The following is a 20,959-nucleotide window of genomic DNA, read 5'->3' as shown; positions in this document are numbered from 1 at the left end:
CCTGTCGACTGCAGCCCCAAAAGGATTTGCGTCCTCCTGTCATGTCATTTTCGCGATTTCTTTTTAAATTTTGGTAAAGATTGTACAGCATACATCATTAATGCGTTAAAAATAATGAAACGAAACAAGAATTGGGTGCTTGATATTTAATATAATTCTGCCTGAATACTTCACTCTTCTTGGCAGAATTAATACAGTTCATATAGACTGGTTGTTTTCCCGGCACAGACCCGGCATGGTCCATAGCGTCTGACCACAGCAGCAGACCTGACCCTGGCTTTCAAACCTTGTGTTACTCGTGTGTGGTTCCTCACATTTACAGAGTTGTTTGTATATAGTGTGTAAATTAGTTGACTTGTAAATAGACACTGAAGGGCTGAGCTGATTTCTTATTTTCTTGTACTGTTTCCTCCTGTTTAGGGAGTTAGGTGTAGCACGTGTCTTTTGTTTGGTTTTTGTTTCACACCTCCTTTCCTGACTTAGCTTGTTTTTGTTTGTTATTTTGTCCTTTGTTCACCCCAGGCTTCAGTTTTCAGTGTAGACACAAATAAACCACCGTTCACTTCAAAGGTTGGCTTCTGGGTATGGTTCACTTCCTTTCTACCCCTTATGTTATGTTCCTGTACCCCTAGACTGGGGCGTAACATATGGGATCATTTTCCTGTTGGATCACAAAATTGTGTCCAAGTTTCAACCATCTAGTGGTTGATCTGAGGTAAAGTTAAAGAATTTGGAGCTAGTCCTCCTTCATTGTTCTACTTTATGAAATGTGTTGGGGTGTCGAACTCCAGGCCTCGAGGGCCGGTGTCCTGCAGGTTTTAGATATCACCGTGGGTCAACACACCTGAATGAAATGATTAGTTCATTACCAGGCTTCTGGAGAACTTCATGACATGTTGAGGAGGTCATTTAGCCATTTAAATCAGCTGTGTTGGATCAAGGACACGTCTAAAACCTGCAGGACACCGGCCCTCGAGGCCTGGAGTTCGACACCTGTATGTTAGTCAGTCTATGACTGCTGTCAAACAAATCCTTTTATACTAGCAAACAAAAAATACCGGTTGCAGTTAATTATGTCCACTGGGAAGAAGTTAAAACGGCTTCAGCAAGTTACTGTAGAACCTGCAGCATTATTTTTTAAAAGATTTAAGTGATTTTATGTATTTTTCACTCTGTGTGGATTAAACGAAATCTAAAATCAATTCAAACTTCTGCAACATCTGTCCTGTACAAACAGTCAGATTTACCAAAGTTGGAATCGCCAAATTACCACGACATTCACACAAGGACTGCGGATTTTTCTTATTTTTTAAACACAATCACATTTTATCAGCTTATATCCTTATACATGCTGTCTTTGTACTATTCCACTCTCTTCATTTACATTTACATTTCTCAAATTCTTTAGAATTGTGGAATAATTTGGAATTTAAACCACCCAGTGGGGGTGCCATAGGAATACTTGTCTGCATTTCTTTAACATATCTGTAAATGGGTTAGTATGGAATAAAATGTGTGATGCTATCAAGATGCATGGCTGCATGTGTGAAAGTGACCATTGTACAGTCAAACAAATCTTCAACACCTTCAACAAACACTTTCAACCAGGAGTGTGAGACACTCAACACAGAAACTGCAGCCACCAAAATGACAGACATGAGCAGCATCATGAATAATTCAGGGGCATCATCTGAAGACCTGCTGTTTAGATGTCGGACCTTGGTTATAAAATGTTAATCTAACGAATAAAACAGAAAATTCTCCCATCCAGAATTTTATCATCAACTTAATTTAAGAAAAATAAAACAAGTGAGGCTTACCAATTCAACACCATGGAGACTATACTCGGTAAAACTGCTCATTTTTATATTTGTATAGGTATATATTGGTTAAAAAAACCTCTAATTATAATTATGTTTCACTGCACATCCAGGAGAAAAGCATTTATTGAACTTGCTTCTAAAAAGCAGCAAAGCTGTCATTTAAAAGTGAATTTATCTGTGAACCACCATGTTTAGACTTCAGCAGGGATCTCACAGCAGCAACGTTATGATGCCCGTACAACATGAATGGGAATGAGCAGTATTTAGCACATAGGAGAGCACAACAGTGTTAATAATGCATTGCCCTTTCTAGGCATGGTAGGTGCAACGCTCAGCCTCTGCCGTTGACGCAGTAAAGTGGGCCAGATCCTTCTGCCAACTGGGACGGGGTGGTGAAACAACGCGGCGGAAGCAGTGAACTGTAGTCTTTCTCGCACTTTTACACTTCCCCTCTCTTTCTCCCCTTACTATCGCTCCATCTTTCACCTCCTCTGCATCTAGCCTCACTCTATCTCCTTTCCCAGATCCCCTGTGTCAGTGAGCTACGTGGCGACACATCAGAGCTCCTCTAGTGCCTGCTGAATTATGGAAAGGGATAGGAGGCAACGGCATTAATGAAACATGCTGCTAGGAGCCACATTTCGCAGTGGTGAGGGGAGACGTGTTGTTGCGGCTTAAATTATTCACCCTCAAAATATCACAGCAACCATCACGCCAAGACTGGTGGCGAGAAGCCACCTGCCACCTCTGAGATGCCGCTCTTCCCTCGTCGTCTGCCCGGCCACATCGGCGGTGACAACAGAACGCTGCAAAAACGCTGCATGCTGCCCAAAGAGGAGGACGTCGTCTGCTACGACATCATCTAATTTTCATAAGAATAAATGTCAACTTAAGTGTTTTGAAGCATTATTCAGTTATCTTTCATTTCATTATAAAATGAGTTATGGTCGTAATCTCCACTTCGATGCGGTGGATCCGCTCAAAACTCGAACCTTTACTTCATCAAATGCCTTCCAAGGTGATTATAAAATAAAGTCCAGATAATAAGAAGTATCCACCTGCACCAATCACAGCCTGCCAGGCCTTTACTATCATCTCGTTCTCTTTATTGAATAAATCTGAAGATTTTTCTCCTCACAACTCCTGAGGTGTCTACCACAGTTTGGCCTAGTTTCATAGACCCATAAGAACTCTATAGGATTAAAACCAATGAATGCATTGGCAGATTATCATCTTAAAGTTCCAATCAAACAGCATCTTCAGGTCGTGTCATTGGACTACAAAAATGTACAAAAAGCATTTTCTCCATCCAACAGCTTTACATTTGTTCCGAACTCTCGAAAATCTCATTTAAAATCAAAGTGAACAAGAGTTCAGTGAAACATTGTTACAATGTTTGTGTCTCTGAGCCCAGCTTTTCTACTTTGTTCATATTTAAAGATGCGTTTAAATATGAACAAAGACATAAATGTTTAAAAACATATTTTAATTTCAAAATGTTGCCTTCTTTTCAAAAGGCATCACCACACAGATCACATGTTGTATTCAGACAGAAAGGAATAGCTACATTTTTACTGCACTGCTGGAATCACAATATAAGAGACGCTGTTAGAGTTTTCCTAATCATAAAAAGCTGTTGGGGGTTTTACACACACATACTCACAGTGCATAAAGAAAGACGAGGCTGTGCAACATTTTTGCCATCTGGTAAGCAAAAATGTACTTCATGCTTGAGTAAATTAAACGTCTTAACCAAACCAAGCAAAACCAAAGATCTTATATGAAGGAAGGTCAAGGAAGGAATTTCGGGGGCACCAAAATTATTAGTTTATTTTATATGTAGGAAAAACCGTGACAGTGTGGAAGTAAAATGACATAACGCTGTGTGCATATACACATTAGATGTGTTAGAGACTCCCATCTTCGGTTTTGGAGTTAAACTGTTGGTTTGACAAAACAAGCAATTGGAAAATTCCATCTTGAGACTCGGAAAACTGTGACGGTCGTGCTCATTATCCAAAATGCAAAGCAGCACTGCCCTATATTTGTTTTTACATGATCTGCATATGTATACTTTATTTCATTTCATTTATTTCAGTCGCGGTGACACGAACAAATCTTTGCTACAGTAGATTAGGCAACAAAGAGATGACTCGCGCACCATTTAATATGTGCTTTTTAACTCTGAAAATATGAGCCTTCCCGAAAAGAAGCCCCAGCTTAGTCAGACAGCCGTAACGCTGAAGTTTCCACTGTAAAAACTCAAATAAAACATCTCGGCTCTAAAACAGCCAGGAGGGATATGCTACACTGACCCACGCTCCCTAAAACAGACAGCGGCAGCCCCACACGTGGAGCTGTGATTGGTGCTGCTGAGGACAGTGGTGTTGCTGGGTGTTTGCTCTGTAGTCCGCTTTGACTTTGATTTGACACAAACTCGGCAGAGCCAAGGCGCCGGCGCTGGGTGCGTCTTCGCGCAGACAGGGAGGCGACATCACCTAATGGCCCTTATCTCAGTCTCCTTTAAAAGCATCTTTTATTCCCCACCATCTTTTCACCTCAGCAAAGCTCTGCTTTTTTCTTTTAATAAACCATCAGTCTCCCACGGAGCATCGGTCTCTTCCCTTGGCGGCTGAGACCAGACGGCAAAGCCTGCTGTGGTTTTAATGGGCATTAACTGGGGGACAGTTGAAGCCTAAGTGTTAAAAAACCCACAGCGTCTAAGGGAAACTGTGATTATGGGCTTACATGTTTCTTTATAAAACTAATGCTAATGTCCGCTATAATTCCAAGTCATTTTTTTCTAGTAAAACACTTAAAACTGCACCAATGCAACCTGTGTACTGTTGACTCGTATGTGTTTATGTGTGTGAATGTGAGGGCAGCAGCGTCTCGAGGGACACTTCTTTGGCACACTCGCCTCACTGCTCTCTCCGTCTATCGCAGAAGCAGCTTTGCACGAGGGGTTGATAGGCATCACCTAGACACACTGAACAGGGATGTCTGAAGATGACCTTTCTGTTGACTATGCGCACATAAAACGTGCACATCGCAGGCCAGACGGGACTCAGCGGCACCAACGAGGCCTCCGCGGACTCCAATTAATACCCCAGCCCTTCATATCCCCTCATCTCCTCATCTTTAAGAGCTGACTGCAGATTAAATATTTATGCATCAGCACAGAGAGAGAGATAGAAGACTCCTACACGGCTATCAATAATAAAAAAACATCCCACAGCTCATAGTCGCTGCTCGGTTGGCATCAGAGGCTGACAAAAAGGAAGGTAAAATGAGAAAACAACAAGGCTCAGAGTCTTAGCTTTCCCTCACAGTTTGCAAGCTGGTGTCATCGGCTCTTTAAGAGTGCAACTGGATAGCGAGCCAACAAGGACTGCAGAGAAATCAAATCAGCGATCACTGCGTGGGACATGCTGAAATTTAAGTCCAACATGGACCGCGCACACGTGCCAAAGGCAAAAGACAGAAATCCCAAAGGCAAAGCACAGCTGTGAAAGTCCTCTGTTTGACTCATCCCAGCAAAACAAGACATCAGTGACGGCTGGCTTTCACGACAGTGCGCCTTTCCATTTCAAACAGGAAGTGAGTGGAGAAGATAACAGCACGAGTGGTGGCCCACAGATGAGTGGGACACTGGCTGAATAAGTAAGATTTAGGTTATAAAAGATAAAGCTGATGATGTATTCATCAAAATGATTGCGTGCGATTTGAGGCAAGCAAAAAGTTAACATAACGCGGTTTCTTTTTCTCTTTGCAGGTTGCACGCTAAAAAGCACAACATGCATCGTATCATTGCTCCAAATGTGTCTGACGTGACTGACAGTCAAGGATTTAAACATTTTCCTGCTGCGTGGACGAGCCTGCATGCACAGAGACAACCATACAAGGATATCCGGTCTCAGTGACAAACAATATACAGAACCAAGAACAGAAAATATCTCTTTGGCTTTAACCTTTAACACACAGGGATTGTGCACATGTTGTGCTGCATATTCACTTCTGACCTTTTAGCCATATGTAACATGAACATGTACCACTGGAACGCTACATATGACTGAAAATAAGAAAAAAGCTCCACCTTGAGTGGTTCAGAGTGCCAAAAGATCAAATTGTTGGATGGTTGGACTTTATTCGAAAATAAATATTTCAGGTTACTTAAAAACATTTAGAGTGACTTTTATAGGGTTTCCTGCAGTTACATGTAACACTTTGGACAAGCACCCACGATGTCGTACGAAATCCACTCGGCTCTCTGTAAGCTAATGTGACAACTGAGCTACGGTGGACATGAATGATTCACAGCCAAAAATGAATGACAAACGTAGGGGGGACAAAGCCTCTATGAGCGCGCTCTCAGAAGCAGCATCATTAACTGAAAGAGAACACACTTCTGTGAGGATGACGCCATTTTTCCTTACAAGCTCCTCCATTGATCAGTGGAGATCTGTTGTAACATGCGATACGGCAGCATCTTCACAGTGGGAGTGGAAGGAATGCCGTCCCTTAAAGAGGTACTTTGTCTGTCACATGTTCTTATACATGCCAAAGCATTGCATGTTACCTAAATCTGTGGTCTCTAGCGCCTCCCAGTGTTAAGCTACAGCACTACGACTCATTTTCAGTGTAAATTTAACATCATGCAGAGGATGCCTCCACACAAAACAGATCGTTTGCTTGTAATTGAAAGTAAAAAGACAACAACAGTTTTATTTTCATTTATACTGCATTTGTTTGTGTTTTTAGGGGACTATTCCTTTGAGCTTAATAAATAATGTTTAATAGTAAGAAGAAATAAAAATGCCTACATTAAGTCATTTCTAGAATCTATTCTATTATGCACAGGAGCCAGAAGCACGACTGCAGATTATAGTCGAGTCGAGTCCTGAAGCACCAACAAAAAATGCTAACTGGTTACTTTTACACACTAAGCTGTCTACACATTGGTAAATAGGCTGTTTCTCTCACAAATAAAAACAGCTTTATATTGTAAGGTTACAATCCTACAATAATTCAAAGAGAACCCCAACAATCGGATGCTTCCTATGAGCAAGCACTTGGCGACAGTGGGAAGGAAAAACTCCCTTTTGCATCATGGGAGTCCCCCAGCAGCCTATTGCAGCATAGTGAGGATTCAGGGTCACCTGATCCATCCCTAACTATATGCTTTAGCAAAAAGGAAAGTTTTAAATATAATCTTAAAAGGTGGGGGCTGGTTCTGCACAAAAGGGGTGTGGAAGCTGAAGGCTCCGCCTCCCATTCTACTTTTAAATACAGTGGAACCCCGGGCTTACGAAGACCCCATTTAGTTACGAAGGCACTTAACGGCAATATTTCTGCCCCTGGTACGGCAAAATGCCCACGTAAGGTAAAGCCATACCTCCCGGCTAACGTCTTTGAGCGTGTTATTCACCTTTTTCTTACTTGCAGATTAGACTACTGCAATTCATTGTATTATGGTCTAGATCAGGCCACCATCCATCGTCTTCAGATGGTTCAAAATGCAGCTGCTCGCCTGCTAACTGGTACCAAACGGAGAGAGCATATAACCCCAGTTTTAGCTTCTTTACACTGGCTTCCTGTCTCCTACAGGATCCAATTTAAACTTCTACTTTTTGTTTTTAAGTCACTTAATGCCCGAGCCCCTCCTTACCTGTCTGAGCTCCTCTCTGCCTATGCTAGCTCAAAACTAATGCTGTCCATCCCACGGACTAACCTCAAATCCCGTGGTGACAGATCCTTTTCTGTGGCAGGTCCCAGACTTTGGAATAGTCTCCCCTTAAATATTAGATCTGCACAAACACTTGAGCAATTTAAATCTTTACTAAAGACACATTTCTATGCCCTGGCTTTTAACACACTATGACCCAGGCATTCTGGTCTTATTTGAATTAGTTTAGTTATTGTTTTAATTCTTTTACTGTCCTATTATTGTTTTTTTACTGTTATTATTGTATTACATTGTTGCTTTTTAATACCATTTTTATATTGTTAAGCACTTTGTGCAGCATCGGCTGTTTGAAATCTGCTATATAAATAAATTTGACCTTAACGAAATAGATAAAATAGAAAATGTCAAAAAATTAAATAAAATTCCATAATGTTATGTACATGTACACATACGTATGCTTTCTTCAACTCCGCCACCTCTTCCTCCACCAAGAACTTCGTCTTCAGCCAGCATTGCATAACTCCAAAGGCGATGGAAAAAGGTGCTTCTACTTACGAAAATTTTAACTTACGAAAGACCCTCTGGAACGAATTAATTTCGTAAGTCGTTGTTCCACTGTACTCTAGGAACCACGAGTAAACCTGCAGCGTGAGAGCGGAGTGCTCTGTTGGGGTGATACGGTTTTAAGATGTCTTTAAGCTGGAGCCTGATTATTCAAGACTGTGTATGTGCAGAGAAAGACTTTCTGGATTTAACAGGGAGCCAGTGAAGAGAGTAAAAGGAATTACTAGTAACTAATAAAACTACTAACCAGATAATCGACCCCTGTGGGAGTTTACAATTATTTTAATTATTAAAATATTAAGTTCATAAACTATTTTATGAAAAAAATTGTGAAGGCATTGTAAAGAAGCGTTACAAATGTACAAACGCTAAAAGGTGATATTTACTAACTGCATGTTTGGGAGGAGAAGGTTTAAACGGCACATTTACCTTGTAGGAAGGCAAAAAGCAGAGCACACCCTTGGCCATGACCTGGCAGACGTGGAGCAGCAGGCCACCCACTTCATCCTGGAAGGCATACGTCTCTGCGTTCTGAAAGGTGGCACAGAGCTTCCTGCCTTGAGGTCCTGTGCCAACAGTGCCCACCCAAACCTGCAGAGATCAGACATATTTCTTATCAGAGACACAAACGTGACGCACTGTTCCACTCTCATGTGTGCTGCTTGATTAGTCTGCTAAGTTATCAAAGGTCAGCTTGTCAGCATTCCCTGTAATCGTATTAAGAAGATCCACAATAAATCAACTGTGCTCCAATTTGTTAGGTTACGCTGACATCTGCTGGACAAAAGTGGAACAGCGGAAGTGGAGAAAAGACATGTAAAGTCTTGTTTAGTCGTAGCATGCTATCATTAAATTAGAGCTGAGGTCAGAAAGCCTTGTGGAGCCTCTCACTACATATTTTTTCATAATGAGGTTTATGGGTAAACCCACTCACCTGAGACTTATTGATCACATGGTTGGCCTCCAGCTGGATGGAGAATTTCACACCAAGTTCAGAGGAAAAGGAGTCCATGGGTGACAGGGTTCCAGAGGTCAACACAATGCTGTGCACAGACCCACTCAGGTCAGAAAAAGCCTTGGAGGTTCAAACACAGAGAGAGATCATGTATGCACGGCCAAAACACCTGATGTGATGGACAAACTGCTAATCCTTCTTTCATTAAAGTTACGGCTTTTTCCTGTGTGTAGCCTCAGTAATCAGTTATCAATCTAAGTCAGCCAAGTCGACCGTCTCACCACAGCAGGGTTAAGGCACCAGAAGCTCAGCGTCAGGACTTCAGCCTTGACCCGGACAGTCTGGCGTCTATTACGTGGCCGAACTATAAAGCCCTGGGCGTCGGGGACATCGGGGGGAGCCTGGTTTGTCCAAGCATAGCTCTTCTGCAGAGCAACACGATAGTCGTCAGCAAATCTACAAACACACACAGAACAAGCGATTAAACCGTTAAACCAGAACAAGAAGGATTCATCTATGGCAGCGGCATCACTTAGCTCACATCCAGAGCGTGTGTCTGACCTGCAGCTGTCTCTGAAGAGGAAGTCGAGCACCATGAAGAGGTTTTTGAGCACAGTTGCAGTAGGTGGGCTGATGGTTGGAATCTGCACCACGTCTTCTCTCCCATTAACGACTCCAACACGCTCCTCCTTCTCCAAGACTGCTGCCAGGTTTTGCTGTCACACAGAAAACGCAAGAACGGAACAGTGTTGTCCACACGACAGCCTGGCAATGTTAGCGTCGCCATGATTACAGGATGTTCTATGTTAGAATGAATGAACCGTTTGGTGCTGCCCATTCTGGTCGATATGCTGTGCGTACCTTCAGAATGTTGAAGGTGTCTGCAGTGATGCCCAAAGTGTGAAAGATGCCCACTATATCCTTCCCACTCCAGACTTTACCGGCAGTCTCATAGCCGCGCTCAGACATCAGGCTTTGGCTCTCCTGGATCCAGCTGGAGTGACAATCAAAAGACATCCTGAGTGCGCGTGCTCGCTCGCATTAGGATGCGCAGAGAGACAAATGCAGTCACTGACTTGATCAGACTGTAGCAGAAGCCCCTGAGCAGCTCGTGTTTGGAACGTCGGATGTTGTTGTTGACCATGCTGTCCAGCTCGTCTCTGGACATCAGCAGACTCTTGTAGTCCAGTGTGTAGCTGGCGCTCTCCCTCGCACAGTCCTCAATGTTGTGGGCCTCATCCAGTACCAATATCTGGCCTTCCAGGTCAATCTCCATCTGGTGGAGATGGAAAGTAAGACAGAATCAGTGGCCTGCGATCTGGTTTGTTGGTGAGAGAAATTTACTCAAATCTATTTGTACAGTTTGAAATGTACACATTCAAAGTGGTTCACAGGCAAATATCAGGGAAAACGGAACATGGCGATCAGATATAGTAACAGTAGAAACTACAACAATGGTGTCATAGCTCTTTAATGTGGATTCATTAACATGCTGTAAAATTAAGTTGACTTTTGCCTCGTTTCCGTGGTTTTACATACGGAGTTTGCAACGCCACCACAGCCTGTAAAGCTTTTAAATGAAGGGGACAGGTTTCACCATCTTACGTCTACAAATCTGAGTTTGGACGTGGTCATACTGATGAAGTTACTTGAACAAATATTTTTGCTGACAGTCCAGAGCTGCTCCTCCCGCTCTTCCAAACTCTACTCACGCTTTCTCTGATCATTGGGTCCAGCAGGTAGTTATACGGACAGAAGATGATCCAGGCGCTCTGCATGAGCTCACGGGCAGCAAAGTAGGAGCACGAGCGAAGCCGTTTGCCCAGAGTCACCAGCTCCTCAATGTCCCAGGCTGCCCGCAACCCATGGACATGTTGTAGAGTGTTCTGGTCCCGCATCCTCTGCACACCGTGGTAGTAGCGGCAGGACCTTCCCTGCAACGCATGCACAGTGTTACAACAAGGTGTAACATCTCCTATATGTTACCAATTCAAAGGTTCATTTCTAAAACTGGGACTGTAAGATTTCGTAAAACATTGAAAAAACAGTCTTGATTTTTCTGAAACTCAAAGTTTGAAGCTTTTCTATTGAAATTCATCGTCCGAGCCACAGCCCCTGGCAACGTACTGGGATCACTGGCTTTCTTGTTTCCAACATGTGACACAAAACTGTAAAAACTAGTAAAAAAGAAATAAAAATCTGATTTGAACTTGATTCTAATGCTTTTACTTTTTCACAGCTACTCCACATGGTTACAATATCTAACATTTGTTGCATTTCTGTGTTGCTGTTCAGTCTCAAGTTTCCACTCTGTCCAGAGGTGACATACAGAACTTCAGAGGCTGCCTCTGATCAGGTGTTGCAGCAGCTTAAATGTCCTCACTCATACAGTGAATGTAAGCGGCGTGTAAAGAAGCGCCATCTCATGTACCAGCCCTCAGTTACTCTGTCAGCGAAGCTTTCGACGTCCCACCCTGTCCTTGGTGAATTTGCAAAGGTAACCTCTGACACAATAATAAAATAATCTCTGGATGAAACGGCGCGGTGCTACGCTCGACACTCTGCTGACACTGAGGCCTGTCTGCTGAAGGCGAGTTGGAGGATTAATGACCTCTCGAGCAGTCGGAGGGCGTTATGACTAACGATGGCATTAGCTGAACCATGAATCTCTGAGCGTGTGCAACATGGTAACCAGAGCCGACCCTGAGGTGATGAAGACACATTGTATGATTGACACACAGTAAGGGGTTAAGGCTGGGACAGTCATTTCATATGGGAAGCAAACACCTGCAACGACACTGTGATTGACTCCTTACAGCAGGCGCCTAAACTCTGCCCAGTTTAGGCGACTACAAGCGACTCATGCCTCTAAAAAGCATTTTCCTCAGTGGCTCTGACAGAGTGTTAAAGTGTGTTCTTGCTGCTCCTCTGGGTCGATACTGATGGCAATTACAAACAGGCATGGGCAGTGAGCTGCTAGCTTGTTGGAGCAACGAGTGAATCTGCCTAACACATGTTGCAGGACAGATTCACTGCGAGAGTCTGCGTGTGTGTGTGTCAGTGTTCATCCTCACATCCTTGGCCTCCAGCAGATCCTTGCAGCGTTCATTGCGGTTTGCGTGAGGCACCACGTCTGGGTTGACACAGGTGTGGTCTCTGCTGGATAAGATGGTCATAGGCACGCCGCAGTAAAGGGTGCGCTTCAGCTCATGGGTGATCTGAGTTATCTGTTTATGTGTGCGAGTGCCAAAGAAGATCTTTGGAATCTTTCTTCTGCCATCTTTCTCTTTATCCTTCACGCCATCCTCGGTTGAAGCGCACGGGCACTGCGAGCAGGGTTCAGGAGCCTAGTGGGAGAAAATCATATAAATACTAATACTTGGCACTTTTGTTTAACAGCATGAACCAGATGTTGCTTCAGGAACTGAAAAACATGCCAATGCCAACTGTTGCTTTATGATAAATATCACTGGTCCACAGCAGAAATCAAAGGCCACTAGTATCGCAGTCTTAAATCTCATTTTCTTGCCTTAATTCTGGATTTTCTGGAATAAATAAGACACATTTTCTTCTCCATCACTGCTTGCTTTGGCCTAATATTATGTATGTGAACATTTTCAATGAATTATGAGGAATATCACAACCACCTCGACACCGTTTTGCTCCTTTGATAAACACACAGGCAAGCATAAAGAATTTGCATCCATACACAAGGTGTCCCGTCACTTTTCACCAGGTGACCTTTTCTCTCTCTGAAAGATGATAGGTCACCATTGTGGTGGCTGAAAAAAATCTAATTGGCTGTCCGGCGGCGCGGTGGATCCTTTTTTCCTCCGGGTCACAGGTGAAGTGCAGCCGGCATGGCTTATGAAACTGATCCTCTTTATGTGTTCGGCCGGTTTTTGTTCTGTTTTAAGTCATCTGATCTTTGATCACTCGCACATATAATGTAAAATCATTGGCTTCTCCAGCCAGGAGAGTACAAATCATTATCAGTGTTATCAGCCTTTAATATTAATCTAGTCTCTCGGAGAATAAAGTTAAATGTATCCCAGCGAACTGATGAAAAGCTGATTTACAAAAACATTTATATATTCACTTAAATTCATTTATTTCTACCAGACTTTTTTCTTTAATAACATTTTGTAGTAGAAACATTTTCTGTGCTACATTTATTTTGAAACACCCCAGCTGAACACGCAGGTTATGGAGATTATTAACATTATATTTTATTTATGTAGCAAAAGTTCAAAAGAAGCAGCATCTCTTATTATAATTATGGGAGAGCCATTAGGTATTCATGTGTCATCTACACGGCTCTCCACCATCATCCACCCTGAAACCATCAAACACATCTTTGTTCACTTCAGCAACATCAGAGGTGTTTCTGCTGGTCTTTCAAACGTCTTATAGAGGATATGCAAAGTCTAAATTATATAAATTCATTAGTGCTAAAATGCTGAATGGTCTCATGCTCTGATCACCTGATCTGATTTGCAGCAGACGTCACAGTTGCTTAATATATATAAAATGCTACGATCTAGAAATCTAGCTCATTTCCATCTCCGTGGTCATTTCCTGGGCCCTACTAGAGTAGCTTTGCATTTTTTTTCCAGCATCATAATAAACCCTATTTATCTTATACTATTCACCCTTAGTCTTTTAAACTTGTCTTCTTTTTTGCTGTAGTTCACAAACAAGGTTAGAACAGCAGCGTGCAGGGCAGTCTGAAGCTTTTCTCAAACATGCTGTGTTTGATGTGAGCAGCCACTATTCTAATAATACACATAGTACATGAGAAAAAACAAAGAGAAGCAGAGCCTGCAGTCCAGGGGAAGAGTATTTTATCCCTTCAATTCAGAATTAACAGAGGATGAAAAGCTCCGCGTTCACTGATTTCACACTGTGTTAATGAAGAAAGCTGTTTAAGGGCAGCAGAGATCTTTACTGACATGACAGCCTTTAAATTGTTAACCAGCTAACAGTATAAGACCAAAAGGTCATCGCTGATACAGACACCTTATCCACTACATGATATCATACTTTCCGTTAGCACAAAATAAATGAGGGCTAACGTGTTTAAGTCAGAGTTCTGTGCAAATTATATGAAGGATCCACGTAAGAATGACTGGTATGTGATGTCATGCGTTGCAGCTTATCACGAGGATGAGGAGGTAGCACTTCTGACGACAGACGAGCGGCTCCAGTTACCCGGTGGCTCAGATTTTCCTAACGTGTTTGCCCATCAAATATTACAATGTGTGTTGGAGTGCAGGCCAAAGAAAGCCCTGAGAGAGCCGCCTCTCAGAGTTAAGAGGGATAACGAGCCCTGAGCCCATGTGAAAAATAAACAGAGGTGCTGCGGGGCCCCAACACCAGTTCGAGTTACCTTTCTCTGCTGAAACAGTTACGCTCCACAGTCTGGGCCCCGGGCCCGATCACCTTACCTGCTGCTGCCACGTTAAATAGAGCCATCCAAATATCCTGCCCCAAGATGGCCAATAATTACTTATTCATTGGCAGGTGGGGGGAGGAGGGGTGGGCTGGAGCAGTGCAGAAGGGCTGGCTGATGAATAGAGGCCCTTGTGAAAAGCTGCAGCAGGAAACAGCTGACACAAGAGTATCCTTTTACGCGGCTGCCTCCTGAGATGCCAGGACAACAAGGCTTCGAGCCTGGCCCCACAGCCCAGAGCAGACACCCCCTAGAAAGGAATGCAGATAACTGGCAAAAAGGCCAAGAGGGGCACAACCCTGCTCAGCAACAACAGCATAGTCCTGAACATGGTTCTCTTCTGAACCTGGAGCAGCTCCGTTGGTGTTACTCTGAGTGTGCAGCTACCTGCGGGAATACCCTCATGCTCATCAATGCTCTTACTAACATTGCATTTACAGGTCCACTGCATGGCACAGAGGTACTTTCAGCTGCTTTGCTACACTAAGCCTGCAGGGCACACCTACTCTGCCAGGTGTAAGCGCACGCAGCAGCGAGAGCTCTGGAACTGACAGAACAGAGGTCAGCAGAGTTACCGAACACCTCCGAATATTCACAGGTAGGCTACTGTTGCTCTGCTCCCTGCCAACACCTGAGAGATGGAAATCTCACACTCCGGGGGGCCAGTCGGAGGGCACACAGGGGCTGCAGGCAGTTGATCACTGAGGTATCACTGGCGCCTCTCGCTGGACGCCAATTTGCTCCTCATTCCACAGCTTTCGAGAGGCCTGGAATTCATTCCAGTAAGGGTGGTCTTCAATAGCAAATAACTCTGAAGACATGACACCCAACACCCCCGCCTCCCGATATGGCCACAGCGTGCAGGTAGGGGCCCTGGCAAATACCTGCCCTCCAAAGCACCTGTTTATCCCTCGGGCGCAGTAACCAGCAGGTGAACCCCATTCAATATTTATCCCCGTGGCTTTCACAGATCAGCAGCCCAGGCGAGGCAAACCCTCTTAATTAAAACTGGAGCTTGCTTCAAAGGGCCCCATTCAGGCCGTCAGTCAGCGCTCACAGGACAAAAGAGCCCGGGTCACGTAGCTGCAGGGAAACCAGAGAAGGACGCACTTCTTCATCTTCACTTTCCCTCCTCCTCTTTTTCCACCTCCCACCATCTGATCCCAGCCACACACCTGCGGCAGGTTACGATGAAGTTGTGAGAGTGTAACCACCTCTGCAAGCTGTGCTGCAGCATCCTAAAGCCAAGCACGCCTCAATCATTAGGAGCAACTTGGTAGTCTGTCCAGAGAGAACCTCCAGATATCCACTAGTGATCACTTTTGTTTTTGCCCGTCCCGTTCACAATTATTGTCTGAAGGCCAAGAAAAATGCCCAACGGATTTGTTTTCCCAAGTGGATCATTATGGCTTTGCCAGACTGGTCCACCTGATTCATCTTTATTATTTATTTATTTTTTACTTTGAAGTTATTACAATCTGAACAGTTATGACCGAGGGATGGGAAAGATGTAGACAAAAGAAGGGCAAGAAGAGGAGAGGGAAAGAAAAACAGAGGGGAAGAGGGACAGAGAGAAAAGACGGGAAAAATCCACTGCTGCAAAAAAGAAGAAGAAAACAAACAAAAAAAGAGAAGAAGACGGTAGGAGAACCGCAGCAATAAGCAAGATGAGCATAAGTATAGAGGCAGCAGCCAGGCAATATAGTGTGTCTGTGAACACCTGTGCGCTTGTGCTCCAAAGGTTTCTACATGTAACGATCTAACAGGCATGGAGGAGATCTACTGATCACTAACGGTGCCGTGAGACCTTTGAGAACATGCTGTGACTGGTTCTGCTTCACACAGGACAGCGAGTAAAACTTCTCATTTGCAGGAGACGTCAGAACTGCTGACTCATAAGAAATGCTCTGCATGGAGAAACTTGTTCTATCTTATTCTTCAAAAAATTCAACACATTTTGAATATTCTCAGTAGAAGCAGCTAAAAGAAGCAGTCGGCTTATTAATCAAAGTAAATGAATCAGCTACTATTTTAATAATCGTCTCAAAACTGTTTGGTTTTTTTGCATCTTTTGCAACACAGTAGCTTGTTACATTTTTTACTAATATGACTTCACATACAGTAAAACTCCCCAAAATATATACATACAAATATGACACAGGAGTGATGGTGTTGCTAGTTGTTCAACTTCTGTTTGAACAGGTTGTTTCCCTTTCCAGCAGTTTGAACTGAACGTTGGCCGTCTGACATGACAGCACTGATTTCCCTCATATTGTAAAACTGCAGACTTTTACAGACTCAACAACATGAAGGTAAACCAACAATGACGGCCTGTAATATTAATTATTCAGTCTGTTTATCCTTAATAGACCAAAGAAATAATACTACATGATGCTAAATACTACTGTTTCCTAGAGGGGTGTCACCATAACAATCACTAGGATCACGTCAACAACCCACCTATGATAACGCTGTAAATTCTAATTTTGTGAAGTCATTCGATTCAGACTCGGCGCCACGCACTTTCATTTTCATGTTAACAGAAAAGATAAATACAACCAGATTTCTGATGAATTTGACTCGTGACTTTTTTGCCATTACTTTGTTGTTTTGTAATGTTTCAGTAGTATTGTATAGATATTACAAGTGTTTGGCCCATTTTAGTCTCTGTTATAAAACGTTACATAAAAGGATCAGCGTAGTCTTGTATGTGCATGGATTCCTTACTCAGCTTTTCTGATAACTGCACTGCTGCAACACTGTTCAGACAAGTTCAACAGGTTATTTGTGATACTATCTATATATTACATTCCATAATACTGACAGATTTTCTTTCATTAATTAATTATGTTAGAGTCATTTTGTAGGGCTGACTGCTGATTACTAACTTTGTGTCTTTGAAAACAGGATGGTCCCATGTTTATCCACATTAGACATTTATTATGTTCAAATTCCTTTTTTTTGTGACACAAAAAGTTGATGGCACTCATATCCTTCCTCATGATTTCAATTCTTTTAAAGCCATTTGAAATAAAAACACATTTTATGGTGAAAGACATGAAAACAGCAGTGAAAAGTACAGCGCACACGCTGTTACATTTTCAGTTAGGCCGAAACAAGTTCGAGCCTCTGACCACAGTCTCTATCAATCTGGTGGAGTATACCGCCACCCAGTGGTGATGCTGATTATCTGAAAACCTCTAATATGATCGAAGCGAGAAAATCCACCATAAGAGGGTCAGCCCGCGGCACCGTGTAGCAAACCTTTAAAGCACAACTAACACCAGTGTAACGATGTCTCAGTGAGCCAGCACACAGGCTGGATCTGTCTCACACACAGCATTTTCACAAAGCCTCTGCAACAGAACATCTCAACTATCAGGCTCTGGTACGGTTGTCACGATACGGGAATTTCAAACAGAAGAAAACCACGGGGAAGATCGTGACCCCATCCTGGAACAACAAAAGCTGAAGAAGTCATATCCTGACTTGTTAACCTGTTAATTTTCAACAGATTTTCTAAACTCAAACAACTAATATTGGATTTAACAAAATAGGTATTTGAGATCAAGCTTGGGGGGTTTATTGATTTACAAATTGTTTAAATCATTTCATTACACATGGTGAAGTTAATTACTGTTTAAGTTACTGTAGAATTCAAAAGAAGAGCATTCATGACATTTGGATGAAGACCGGTATTATAAATAAAGAAGCTATAATAAGCAGAGCGCTCACTGACAGACTGCAGCGATCACAGGCTGCATTGTAAAAATGACCTCACAGGTGGCTACAACAAAACAGGAAACACACTTTAATAAATGAATGTAAAAGCAGAAAAATTAGAGTTTGTCATGCTGTCTACATCCACCAGTCCCACTGCTGCGCCTCAGTCTGCAGCTCTGCTTTTGCTCTGATTGGTTCTCCACACTCTGAACTCTGATCAGCTTCACTTCCCCTGCTGCTCTGCACAGCCAGCAACCCTCTGCTTCTCCACGTGTCCGTGATCCGCTCTGTCACAGCTCAATATTCCATCTGCCAGTCGTGCAGTTTGCAATAATTATTAATCTTTTACCTGACTAGTGGCTATGTTAATAATAACAGATGGCTAATGTGGCTATCGGGTAATTGCTAATAGTTAAACAGCTAACGTTAACCCGTGTGCTGGTCAGGTTACCATTGATGATAACTGTTTAATATTTTAATGTGGTTGAAATGGGAGCTGATCTCTGAAATTCCTCCTAAAGTGGTGTTCAGTGTTATGAACTTTAACTACTTCAGCTATTAGTGAGGAGAGGACCTGTGAGCCTGTCTGGATCGTACTCACGCAGGAAGTAGAGGAACAACCGGGAGCTTGGTGTTTCGTCTCGGCATTCCAACTCTGAGGTCCCGCTGGCTGGTTTTCCAGCTCCGGCTCATCGTCTGTGAACACGACTCCCTTCTCCAGTCGCTGCCTTTTACGGCTCTGAGAAGCAAACACAGGAAACTTTACTGATCTGTGCATTTCTTATTCTAATGAAACCAGCACAGAAGCTGCTAATGCTGCATACGATCACTGTTTAAATGTAACGCAGAGTAAATCTGGTGTTAGTGAACAACAGGCATCGGTGCCTACCGTGTTCTCTGCAGTGCGGATGCGTTTCCTGTCTTGCTGGAAGTCATCATCTTTCACACAGTCGGAGCTGAGAGATGCCTGGAACTTCTCTGACAGTCGAGAGGCTAGAGACTGTTTTCTTCCTTCTTCTTCTGGGAGAAGCACTAAAACACAGAAACAACACATGCAAATGGATGTTTTATATACAGTTTACACTGGTTTAATGAAATGCTTTAAGTGTCACAAGCCTCTGTGATGAGTCCTTTAACAACTGTGCCGTTGTTGGGAGGCACCTGTTGCTCCAAAACACTGGTGTTGGTTTTTAAGAGCTTAAATAATTTAACTAAATTAAATTGATGTAATTCGGACGCCAATCTCCTGGTTAAAAATGTGTAAATTTCCTTTAAGTCCACCAAAAGGATTCTAAAGAACGTATTACTTTATAACCGAGCTAATGAGGATACACAGGGTCGACTGACTATATAACAAAAACATTGTAACTGTGAGTCGTTGTCCTTCTAATGCCAAAGTGAAAGTTATGCCGAGGTTAGCTGGTCGTTGTTGTAGTTTTTCTCTGTATGTTCTGCTGCTGCATTTCCAGATGACTTCATATAAAAACTAAAGTTAAGACACAAATCTGGACTAATGGTCCCAGGGGGGGTTTGAGTATCGATTTTCCGATTAAAATCGATTCTAGCTTGAAATGTGATATCAATTCATTAAAATCCTGAATCGATTTTTAAATATACATTTATTTAGCCTGAAACGCCAGAATCTCAGGTTAAACCTCACAAGCTTTCGACAGACACCAAACAGCTCAAGTGAGAGCAGGCACAGGGATTCTGCACAAAGACAAACGCAAAGCGCGGACCCGCCAACGCATCATGAGGTGTCGGCTTTCCCGACGGCGTGTCCGACCGTGGACGTGCCGTCGGGGCTGAAAGCCGACAGCTCACAGATTCTGATGCGTCTGATTGCGTTTACGTCTTTTTTTGCGTTAGATTCTGAGTGGCAGGTTTTGTCTCTCCAACCATCCCCCTGACTTTTCCTGTTTTGCTTCCACCACGGTGAAAATCGCACTTCCTGCAGAGCTCTCTGTCTCTCTGTGTACTTCGAGAACAGTTTCCCATCTAAAAATCTCTGTTTTCTGCATTATTCGCTTGCTTGTTACGCACCAGTCTACCGTTATGTACAGCGCTGTCGGCCAGTTTTTCTTTTTTTAATTTAACTGACTTCCAACAAGAAAGTCGTAATAAAATAACTTTGCACTTCTGTGTTTTATCCTCAGTTACTTTGACACAAAGGCATCTGCTGTGATGCTCACACCTCTGATGACGTCTCACAAGTGTCAGCTGTCTTTTTATAGATATAAAAATATAGAGATGTGCTGATAAATGCTCAGAATTATAATATTTCTGACTGTCTGAGGCAAAATTTTCCCGATTCAAATCAAATCAAATCGTGGATCGAACCGAATCGATCCTAGAAATCAGTGGCGACACCCAGCCCTAAATGGCAGTAAGTGAAAGGGTGATTTAATTAAGGACATGTTCAAATATCAGTCATCCTTGGAACTGTTGTGATTGATTGGATAGTCCGTGCAAGGAGAGACATACCCACTCTCCCTCCTATTTAATTATTCTGCCCACAGAAATAACATTACTAATGCCAGAATTTCAGATTTGCTCGTCTGAATTTCTACTCGAATGCCCCTTAAAGACGGACTTTAAGTCAGAGCAGCCCAACCAGCCCCAATTTAACAATCAAAGATAGTGGCAGTGGACATAAACACCAGTAAAACTGTGAACCGTATCTGTGCTGACACAAATAAGCCATACACAGAGCACTGACCGGGTTCTGCAACGTTTTTAAGGACAAAAACCAAACG

At 43.0% G+C, this 20,959-nt stretch overlaps 1 protein-coding gene across 1 annotated transcript in view; it reads right to left on the bottom strand.

The window, feature by feature from the left end:
• The window catches only part of brip1 (BRCA1 interacting helicase 1), a 42,201-nt gene that overhangs the window by 17,104 nt on the left and 4,138 nt on the right, over positions 1-20,959 (bottom strand). Inside the window, exons 5-14 of the mRNA XM_085479040.1 lie at positions 19,093-19,235; positions 18,805-18,942; positions 12,103-12,375; positions 10,741-10,962; positions 10,105-10,304; positions 9,890-10,022; positions 9,590-9,744; positions 9,310-9,484; positions 9,008-9,148; positions 8,503-8,664 (exon numbers count right to left, since the gene is read on the bottom strand). Coding sequence (XP_085335166.1) covers positions 8,503-8,664; positions 9,008-9,148; positions 9,310-9,484; positions 9,590-9,744; positions 9,890-10,022; positions 10,105-10,304; positions 10,741-10,962; positions 12,103-12,375; positions 18,805-18,942; positions 19,093-19,235 — 1,742 coding nt within the window. The remainder of the gene's footprint in view (positions 1-8,502; positions 8,665-9,007; positions 9,149-9,309; positions 9,485-9,589; positions 9,745-9,889; positions 10,023-10,104; positions 10,305-10,740; positions 10,963-12,102; positions 12,376-18,804; positions 18,943-19,092; positions 19,236-20,959) is intronic.

The sequence above is a fragment of the Copadichromis virginalis genome, linkage group LG14, assembly GCF_057382275.1.
Source record: "Copadichromis virginalis isolate Kocher_CV1m ecotype Utaka linkage group LG14, C_Virginalis_male_GT1.1, whole genome shotgun sequence".
Lineage (NCBI taxonomy): Eukaryota > Metazoa > Chordata > Actinopteri > Cichliformes > Cichlidae > Copadichromis > Copadichromis virginalis.
Note: the sequence above shows the minus strand (reverse complement) of the source record. Positions and strands in the feature narration are given on the sequence as shown.